Raw genomic sequence first — 11,259 nt, 5'->3', positions numbered from 1 at the left:
ATTTTGAGAGCTTTTTTAATCATAGTTTGTTTTTCGGTCTTTGTTTTGATCGCTAAGAACACATATATAAGAGTTTTACCATCAATTATATTTTAATTATTAATAAGTTGTTTTTCTCATGCATAATTTCAGAAAAAAGAAGCCTTACGCATGTAAAACTCATAATAGTCGTATAACTTAAGAATGCGCTCAAATAGGAAAGCAATATATTTTGCGCATCCGTGGACAACCAATCTGAAGACCAAATTTTTTGGTAACCTGTAAATTCCATAAAGACAAGTTCTGATCACCAACCAAAAATAGCACATGCTTAACATCTCAAACCATGATACCACATCCCAATTCCAAAAAGAAATATCCTCAAAACCCTACTCCTCGAGTCAAGTCCTGAATTCCTTGATCCTGTTCCTGTACGGTAGTAGTAGTACATCATCAAGGTCCAACCTCCCAAGACACCGACTCCAACCAAACCACTACTACAGTCTCTGAATCTCAAGTCAGTTCAACCATCCAGATTCATTCAATCCATCGCTAGCACCCCCAAAGATCCAATTTTTGCTTCTTGTTTTGGGGGCTCTCTTTCAGAATTTGTGGTCTCAAATGCAGTAGTGTGCCTTTGGGATGAAAAAGATTTCTCTTTTACTGCACCAGCAGCAGCATTTTTTTGTGTGTGGTGATTTATGACATCACATCTGGCGTTGATGTCGTGCCTGCTGGTGCTGGTACTCTCCCTCGATAAGTTCCTCCTCCACTACCTCAAGAAGCGGTGGCTCTCCGGCCCCAGAATCTCGAGCGCTCCGTCCAAATCGCGGCGGTCCATGGCGGCGACCGGCGGCGGCGGCGGCGCCAAGTGGAGCGAGACGGCCATGCTCGTCATCGACATGCAGGTGTTTCTTGGTTTCTTTTTGGAGTTGTTGGTTTCAAAGATGTTGGCTTTGGTGGGTGAGTCTGTCTCCTGATGGATGGTTGTGTGGGGGAGGGATGCAGAAGGATTTCGTCGACCCGGCGATGCGGAGCCCGATGCTGGTGGACGGCGGCCAGGGCGTGGTCCCAACCGTCGCCGAGGCGGTCGCCGTCGCGAGGGAGCGCGGCATCTTCGTCGTCTGGGTACCAGTTCTTTCTTCTTCTTCTTCTTCTTCCCGGGTTTCTCGGTTCTTGATGAGTAGCACATCTTCGTTTCGTCCTAGTGTTCGTAGCTTGTCTTTGAGCCCGTAATTAGTCTCGTTGGTTGGCTGGATGCGACGAGTACTACGAATTTCGTGGTCGAATTCAGTAGGAATCTTATGTAGAGTGCGCTCTAGGCAGGTCCACAGATTTCTTGGTGTAATGCAATTTGTGCGCAGCAGTGTGGGATCAAAATTTGTGGGCAGATTTCCTTTGTTTGACCATCCTGCTCGTTGTTTGGGTTTGCAACATCTGTCAGCATTTCAGCGTTGGATGGCGTGGAAAAGTGCGATGGTGCTTACAGTTCCTCATTCTGTAGCCTGGTTGACGAATAAAAGTTATCTTTTGATTTCCTTGCCTGTCGGGACATTAGAACCAACTTGGCAAATTCTATGCAACGAACCGGATATTGTGCATTATTTTGCATGTGTAAATCGTACCCAAAGAACAAAGTTTATGTGGGACAGCAGACAAACATTTGCTTTTATCTGATGAAAACCAAATTTCATATTGGAGGGTTGCTGCTTTGCTGGATTAGGTGACTGACTTCCTCTATTTCATCTCTAAATAGCAGAAGGTAGGTGTGTTGTGTTATGCTTGGAGCTGTATGACATTATTCTAAAATCTGCAAAGTGAATAATCTGATAGGTGCAATGTCCATTATGAACCTATATTTTGGTTTCTTACGAATTGGCTTGTGCAACTTATGCATGTTCATGGTTGTATTCATTACATCTAAATTTGAAATTTATTAAACTTGCTGTTATGATAATAGTTGGATGTGTTGCAAAACTAGCAGCCAACCTATATTAATGCAATCTTCTTTTTCCCCTTCCTACCCAAAGCATTTTGCTTCACCAGATAGGGATTTTAATGTCAATAGATTCACATGTTGTCATAGTTTTGAGTTCTGTCTTGTGAGACCTTTGGTTGATGATGACTGCATGTAGGTGGTCAGAGAGCATGATCCTTCTGGAGCAGATGTTGAAGTTTTTCGCAGACGTTTCTATTCTGGTGGAAAGGGCCCAACAGTGAAAGGTTTGAAAGGGGCTGAGCTAGCTGACGGGCTTGCCATCAAAGAAGGGGAATATAAGTTGGTGAAGACTAGATTTAGTGCTTTTTTCGCAACACCCCTTGATTCTGTCCTCAGAACCACAGGAATAAAGAATTTGGTTATTGTTGGTAAGCACTGATATCCATCTATTGAGACAGTGATGATCATTGCTTTCTTAGCTTGGTAGTAAATTATTTTTATTTTATGTTTGTTCTTTAAGGGTAACACAATTCCTTTTGTTTAATAACTCACCTTGAAATTTTTAAAACATCCTTATGTTCTAAGTTGACATATAATGGCAGTAAAAACTATCATATACAAGTGGTGAAAAGTTTCAAAATTGAATGATTGTACTGTTTTGTGGTCTAGTACATTACAAACAAAGACTGATACCTTTCTTTTGTTCCAGAGGATCCATACCACATTGCACAAAATCTACTTAACTGTCTTTATTTTGTAATTTCAGGGGTTCAAACACCAAATTGCATTCGGCAGACGGTCTTTGATGCTGTAGCACTGAACTATGAGAAAGTTACAGTCATTATTGATGCAACAGCTGCTGCTAGGCCAGAGATCCATCTGTGTGAGTATCAGTTTTCTCACCTCTTCTATATTATGCCACAGTCAACACTAAGATGACCATATATGTGAACAGAACTGGATCTCGGTAATTTGACATGGACATGTTTAGACTTTAAAGGGATGGTAGATATACTATTCAAACTAAATAGACAACTTTTCATGTCAGTAAAGTGCTCTATTTTAAACTACCCTGATATTGTCTTTGGTGATGGAAATATTACTGGGCCAGGAACACTGGAACTCTGGAATGGCATATAGCCCTAGAGAGCTATGCTCATATAAAGATAGACTATCGGTGCCATCAAATTCTTGTTCCATAGTGACTTGATCTGTTCTCCAGAGCTTCTTGTCGGATCGCATTCTGTATTGGACAACAGATGATTTAGCCTTCTATTTCTAAATATTAGTACAGTTTGAAGGTGTTAGAAATCGAGGAATCAAAGGATAGGAAAAGTTGACAATGTGCAATAATTTAGCACCAAAGTTGCAAGGGTTAGGGTAGAACAAGTAATCAGTCACAGATCTAGTTGGCAGCTATAATTCTTCCACCTTAAATTACACTACTGAACCTTTGGTCATTGTCTTTATATATTCTGTTCTCTGGGATTACTGGTCACTGAACCCAGCTAATTTGTGTTAACCAGCAAATATAAGAGATATGAAGAATATTGGAGTGGAAACACCAACCTTGGAAGAATGGCGACGGTAAAATTGATGTTTCTGGTAATATACAGATGGTCGACACCAGTGACCTGGATGTATTGGAGGCATCCATGTTCCTTTCCATCCCAATCGATGTAATTATATTAACCTTATTTCAAGTAGAACATCAGCAGATATTGTTAATATATATTCAACTGTACAACTTCTAACCCCTCCTATATGAAATTGATCACATTTGGACTGCTTTCAGTTTCATGTCTTTAGAGTCATGAGGCATGCAGAATTAGAAGATTTGTGCTAGGTGGAAAGTTGTGGGATATAAACTTCCACTTTCCCATGTCTACTGTAAACTTTCTGATAGAGATATTCCTGATATCTAGATGAAAGTTATGTGATGAAAAGTATTATTTTCTTTTTTATATGAATTTTGATTTCTAGGTGAATTTTAAGCTTTTCGAAAGAATGTTTTTTTAAGTCTTGCAGTGAAGTTTTTAATCTAGTTGAAAGTATTTCAATAGACAGTTCTTGGTCTTAGGTGAAAGCTGCCTATATAAATTTTGGATTGCTACTTTGTGTCTATATAGTCATTTTTTACTTTGAAATTTGTTGTTTGAGATTAGAAAGTTAATTTTCAACAAAGTTGCCTTTTGCTTAAGGGTGTGGATCAGTGGATTACATATGGATTATTGTGGACATCCTTCTCAAGCTCTACTCCGTACATTTTAAAATTTAATGCATACTATTTTGTTTGTTACGGCAAAGATTTGACTGATGATTACTCTACTAGGATATGATTTTCGTGATGCAAAAATTGATGTTATTAGATTTGTATCCAAAGGTTATTTCTTATGATTATGCTTTTTCTGTCATAAATATTAATACAATAACTGTTGGTCAAAACTTTAGGCTAACAAAACAGGTACAACTTATACTTTGAAAACGGCGGGAGCATAATTTTTGGATTTTCTGGCAAGAACTTTCTTCAGCAGCAATTGTACTTTGTTCACTCTAAAACGCAAGCACGGATATTGGACCGGAGTACTCCACATTATTGTCACCTGGTTGTAGGTCTCCATGGTTGTCACGGTTGACGGTAGATGTGATATGATGTGATGTGATGTCAGGGTAATTAAGGCTCTGTTTAGTTTTTAAAAACTCTTAAAAACATCCCATCAAATCATTGAACACCATAAGTTATTAAATATACATGAATACTAAAACTAATTACGGAAAATTGTGAGATGAATCTTTTGAGTCTAATTAGTACAAAATTAGCTATAAGTGCTACAGTAATCAACTTATGCTAATGACAGATTAATTAGACTCAAAAGATTCGTCCCGTGGTTTGTAGGCGGAATCTGAAATCTGTTTTATAATTAAACTACGTTTAATACTTTAAATATGTGACAGTATGTATCGATGTGATCTCTTAATCCGGATCCACGTGCTACTGCAGAGGGCTGCAGTAACCGGAATTTGGACTATTTTTGACCGTTGGATCAAAATAGAAGGACAAGATCTACTGCTATGCTACAGGGATGTACCATGTTTTGACAAAACATAGGTCATGATATTTTTTAATGTGTTCTTCACATGAACAGTGATTGTCAGACAATCCGGACCTGATCTCTCTCCTAAAAATTTTTGGTAATTGAACGGGGCGGGCCTAAGTGCGACTCATGGAGTGGCTGAGGGTCTGTTTGGTTGTCTGCACATTCCAAGCTTGGTTCTCATGTTGTGCCGTGCTAACAACGCCTCAATAACTGTGTACAAAATAAACCTACGTATATGTGCCGGTTTAGAATAGTACTCCCTCCATACCTGCCCTTGAAATCATATGAATGAAAAAACGGAGAAATAAAAAAAAACATATGATTCTGATAGAAATGTAAGTGTAAAACAGATGATTGCAAAACACAGAGAAACATAGGAATGACCGTTTAATTGGACCATAGGAAAAACATAGGAATTTAAGATTGGACCTCAAGAAAAACATAGAAATTTAAGAGAGGTAAAAACTCGAAGGAATTTTTTCCATGAGGTTCTACTTCTTGTTAAATTTCCTTCAACACTTACATGAAAAGAGGCATTCTATAGGATTTCAAGGGTTCATTCCTTTGATTCAAAGGATTTTGTGGGAAAAATTCATATATGAATGAAATCCTCTACAATTCCCATGAATTTCCTTTGAATCGAAGGGACCTAAATGTTTGACGTCGTTGATTTATTATACATGTTTGACTATTCATCCTATTCAAAAAATCTGCACAATTATTAATTATTTTTATATCATTTCATTTATTGTTAAATATAATTTTATGTATATATATAGCTTTATATATTTGATAAAAAATTGAATTAAACAAATAGTTAAATGCTATAAAAAAAATCAATAACGTCAAATGTTTTTGGGGACGGAGAGAGTACCTGACACACACATATATACATATATAGCAAAACTAATATATGTCCTCTCTCCTAGAATAAATTATTCTATGTCACATTTCTCTCATAAGGCCCAAACCCCCTGCCCCATCTTTCAAGGGCCCAAAACCACTATCATGGCCTGGTCAAAGCTCCCCCGTCAGTCAAAACTCCATATCCCACCTTTGTCCACTCCAATCTATCTGAAAAGTATAGTAACACGAAGATAAAATACAGTAACATGATTTATAAAATACAGTAGCTACATCAAAATATAGTCATAACGAATCTAGTTTTTTAAATAACATTTTTTTAATTATTGTGGTGAAAACGGTTTTAAAAAATAATGTAAGACATATGAGATATTGCTATGTAAAGAAGTAAAGATTGAGAATACAATCTTTTAACTCTCCCATATGTATTAGTTGTGCTATAGTAACAGTATGCAGTCACATTGTGTGTTACTGCACTTCTATCATGATGCTATTGTACTCCTATCATGATTTTACTGTAATTGTGCATTAACAACACACAGGTTACTGCACTTCTAGTGATATTACTGTAATAACGCACATATTATTGCATTTGTATTACGATCACGATGTTACTATAATTATACAGTAATAATACACATATTTTATAACATAACATTATTACTACATAGAAGGTGCAACGTTACTGCAGATATTATCATACCATTAGTGCATACTAATATAAATCCTATAGATAATTCATAAGATTTTAAACTTTAAACAACTTTATGTCTCACCTCATATATTATTTTTTAAAAATATCTATACCACATTGTTAGAAAATATGTTTTAAAAAGTAGATCTCTCATGAGTATGTTTCGACGTTGTTACTGTAAATTAGTCGTTGTGTTACTGCATTTTTACTTTCTTGTTACTGTATAATTACTGTGAGACGAGGGGTGGACTAAGATAGACATGGGGAAAGCCCATAAGAGGGTTAATCCACGGAGGGAACCCTTTGACTAGCCTTTAAATGAGGTGGGGGTGATTTTTGGCCTTGTAAAGAGAGTGAGAGGTGAGATGGGTCTTAGGAGACTTTGGAAGAGAGGGATATAGAATAGCTTATTTTTGGAGAGGAGCACATGTCAGTGTTATTCAGTAGTGGTTTTTTTACATCAACAGATAAACAAATGTCTACTACTCCCTTCAATTTTTTATTTGATGCCATTGAGTTTTTATTTGACATCGTTGACTTTTGAATCTATGTCTTATTCAAAAATTTTATGCAAATATGCGAAATTATAAATCATGATTAAAGTTACTTTAGTAATAAATCAAATCATAATAAAATAATTAATAAATACATAATTTTTAGAATATAATGAATGGTCAAGCGTAGATTTAAAAGTTAAAAAAGCAGAGAGAGTATAAGCATAGGTAGATTGTGTTAATTTGTAGATGAACAATTGAAACTTCATTCCACTTCTGTTGGATTTGTATTCAAAATTATGGAAAAACAAGAGAATCAATTAGCAGAGGAGAAAGGCAAGCCGCAAGCATGCCTCTGGTTCAAACCATCCACACGATTGTAGCCAATTATTTTTTTTCTACCCGTGAAAACACCATCGGTGCCAATTACTTACTAATCACCACGCAAGCAAATTAATTTGGTGACATGAAGGAAAAAGATGAAAAAAGTGAGAAAAGTCGCTGTTATGCATGATAACGACTTAAAGTCAACTCTTAGCATTTATTTAAGGAAATTTTGATTTATGAGGGTGGATAAAAAGAAAAGTAGTGTAAAAAATATTTTATTGTATTAATGTAGAAACCATACCCGACTCTACCTTTATATGTACCATTATAAAATATGATTTTGTTGCTTAGGTGAATTGGACAAGAATGTCGCTTCCATATATAGCATCAATTGAAAAACCAGCACCAGTAGCTGCTTCTAACCGGCACAAGATTGACGACACTCCTAGTATGAGTTTTCCTAGAAGGACTGTGATGGTAGGACTCGAGAGGACGACAACTATTCTACCATACAATGCATTAACATAAGTTCTCACTTCTACTGTCCTCATCTCTCAGATTCAATGGGCTACATCTCTCACATTTAATCCGATGCATCCGCTCTCCCGTTAGATTTCCCCTTCCATCCTTCCGTCCCTAATCTGTGGTTTTCTCCTATTGACGCCCCCTCCCTCACTTCCAACGTCACCGCCACCCGTCCTCGGCTCCTTGTGCCCTCGCCTCCGCTCTGACCCCCGCATCCAACTTAGCCGCCTTCACTCGGCACCGCCGGGAGCCACTACAGGGAGCGGACGCGCACCCCCCTCTGCTCCTGACTCTGCCGCCGCCGCCGCAACCGATGCCGCCTCCGCTTCGGCCGCCGCCTCCGCTCCCAACGTCGTTGCCGCGACCGACACCGCCTCCGCCCCAGAACTTGGTTGACGATGAAAACTCATGGATTTATTGAATTCTTGTACTATTCGCTGTTAGAAACTGTGAAGACTTAAGCCGTGAGCTTTCGTATAGTCATCTGCTAAAGAGATCGAATTATTCAGGTTATGTGGATTCTTTCCTTCATTTTTATTTTTTCCTTTTGCTTCGCCTTATCCAAATTCCAAAGTAAGGAACATGTGTGAGCTATCGTAATCCCTCCTAACATCTCCTATTCTTCTCCGTGTTTTTAACTGTGCTTTTATGGAATAATTAACTTTTTGGACTCTTACATTTGGTCAGAACAGATTTGCTACTAGAGCCACATGTCATAGACAATGAGTGATAAATCTGTTATCATCCAATTTTAAGAGTAGCAAAAAGTTAAATGCCTCGTGCTTTTACTGGCACACACTTCTTTTCCTGCGTGATATCTTTCAGGTTTTGGTGTCCTCTATAATCTTTTGCTGCAGATACTGGTTAGACTTTGATGTCACTTATGCCCTTTCCTTGTATTTTGGCTACTAATGGCTAGGAATCAAATAATGAAGCTGGTGACATTGATACAGAGGAAATGCTTTACATTAATCTATATTCGGCCATGACTTTATACCAGTTGTCCTGTTAAATTATAAATTTATGACGTTCTCCTAGCTGCAAATTTTGGTTGGTCAACGGTAGGTTCACCTCAGCAGCAAGTATACTGAACGAACCGACAGAAATCTCAAGAGGAAATGTACATCCAGAGCATGTTTTGTTAATATTTTAATTAGGGCCATTCTTTGTTCTCTCTGTAATTCTTACCCTAAACTATCTTGTGATGAAACAATTGTCTTTTCATTTGAAGCCCAATGTATGAGGCTCTTCAATTGTGGGTTTACATATATATGTTCCATTTTCCACATAGGTGTTTCATGAATTCTACTTGATCAATTTGCTATATTGATATAAATTACATGTAACATTGTACTGAAGGCACAATCTCACTTTATAAGCTATTTATGATCGAAATAATAGTAATGCCTTAGGTTCTGCCTATGTTGATTTACAGTTCATGCTATTATGATTGCCACAACCTTTCACGTTTTTTTACACATGATGCAGGTTGCATGAGAGCTTAAGTTGAGTAGGCTAATTTTGATGATGCTTTATACAAATGTAGCTATGCATTTGGATAAAAGTGAAGCAAATGAAATTTTAATTTCTTTTATAACTGACAGTACCATTTTTAACTATCATGTATCCAAATTCAGAAGCTCCATAAAAGAAATAAGAATTTGTTCATATCCACACATGGGCACCACTACATATCCATATTTTATTCATTGTATTTGATACCTTTGCCATGAAATGGTTATATTGCAAACCAACTACGAAATGCTCTTTCATGGCGCATGACTAAGGGTGTAAGTAAGCCGACCCGCCAACCCGCTTACAGGCCAATTACCCACTTAATTGACCTATAAGTGGGCTCGTGGGCTAACCCACTTACACCCCTACGCACAACGCATCGGGCAAAGACAGCGAAAACATCGCTCATGCTACTGTATGGGATTGATTAGATTTCTAGATGGTTCCTTAAAAGAAATCATTCGTACCGTGAGTTCCCAAGTTGGCTTGTTCTAAAAGGGATAGAGTGAGAGAATTGTACTGATTCTTTTCAGCTCTATATTAATTCTGTACGAAATACTTTAGTACATTTTTAACCTATCAATACTAGCTTAGTGTCTCTAACTCTGCAAATTGCGGTTGGTGTCAAATGCTCTACCTATGACTTTAGGGTTGGATCTAATTCATACTACCTCCGTTTCATATTGTAAGACTTTCTAGCCTTGACTAAATTCATTTATCGATGAATATATATAATTTATATATGTGTCTAGATTCATTAGCATCCATATAAATCTAGACAATAATAGAAAGTCTTACCTTACGAGAACTATCTTGAAACATTAATTATGTTATCAACAGGCTACCCTTGGTAACTGGGTTTTCTATAACTGCTGCTACATTGGGCAGCAGATATATGGTCCAGTAGTCTTTTTAACTTTTGCAAACATTTCTGCTTGACGTGAAGGGTCAAATTCCTATTACCAGTGTGACGTCGTGTTCTAATAATTTAACTTTTTTTAATGACAAATTTTAGTTTATTTTTGGATAAGGAAGAATTAGAGTCAACTGTGTCCCTGCTGCTGCTCACCACTCACCGGACAGCTCCTTAATTTCGACCGGTAATCTCACGGTAATAATATATCTATTCCCTGTACCACTGCTAATTTCTTTTCCCTGTCACCGTTGCATATTAATTTTTCCTTGTATTGCTTTATTTGTGCAGTGATCAAGTGTATATATACCCCATAAATTGTTGCACTGATCTCTCTGATGAAGTGCAGGAAAAAGCTGTTAAAGTTACATCTCAGGTTAGAGCTATATCTCTGTTTCCTTCGGAGCTGGGGATGTTTGATTTTGTACTCTTTGTCTGTATAAAATTGTGCTGCTGCTATGCATGATGTACTTAGTTCACTTGGATAGATAGACAAAAAAGTAATGGTTTTGCTTTGTGCATGTACTCGTATTTTTATACACAAATCGAGAGATGAAGGTTATTTGAATTTTCACCTGATGCAATGCTGCCTAATATGCTAAATGGAGGGAAACAATTAGTCACAAATACTCATGCATAATGATTTTCTAATGGACCAAACATTGTTTCTCGATAGTGCTACATGTGTTAGAGTTGTAGCACCTTATAGATTACAAAAAAAAGCATGCAATTCAGTCATGAAAGAGTCATTGAACTAAACCTTAGTTACTTTCATATAGATTATTTCTCACCAATGTCAGATTAGTTCACATAATGTATGGAAGAGTCATAACCAATCTACACTCCATGCTTATGTCAGATTATTTCTCGCCTGATGTATGAAGGCGAAGCTATGCACAATTTATCACGAT

At 37.3% G+C, this 11,259-nt stretch overlaps 1 protein-coding gene across 1 annotated transcript; it reads left to right on the top strand.

The window, feature by feature from the left end:
* The first annotated feature begins 496 nt into the window (after window positions 1–496).
* On the top strand, window positions 497–3,864 carry LOC102722831 (probable inactive nicotinamidase At3g16190). Its single transcript, XM_015833415.2, has 5 exons — window positions 497–887; window positions 988–1,107; window positions 2,115–2,346; window positions 2,685–2,801; window positions 3,445–3,864. The coding sequence occupies exons 1-5, from the start codon at window positions 681–683 to the stop codon at window positions 3,507–3,509; spliced, it is 741 nt and encodes a 246-aa protein (XP_015688901.2). The 5' UTR covers window positions 497–680; the 3' UTR covers window positions 3,510–3,864.
* Window positions 3,865–11,259: the final 7,395 nt, after the last annotated feature.

This window comes from Oryza brachyantha, chromosome 2, assembly GCF_000231095.2.
Source record: "Oryza brachyantha chromosome 2, ObraRS2, whole genome shotgun sequence".
Taxonomy (NCBI): Eukaryota; Viridiplantae; Streptophyta; class Magnoliopsida; order Poales; family Poaceae; genus Oryza; species Oryza brachyantha.
The sequence above is the reverse complement of the archived record's forward strand: the minus strand, read 5'-3'. Positions and strand labels throughout refer to the sequence as shown.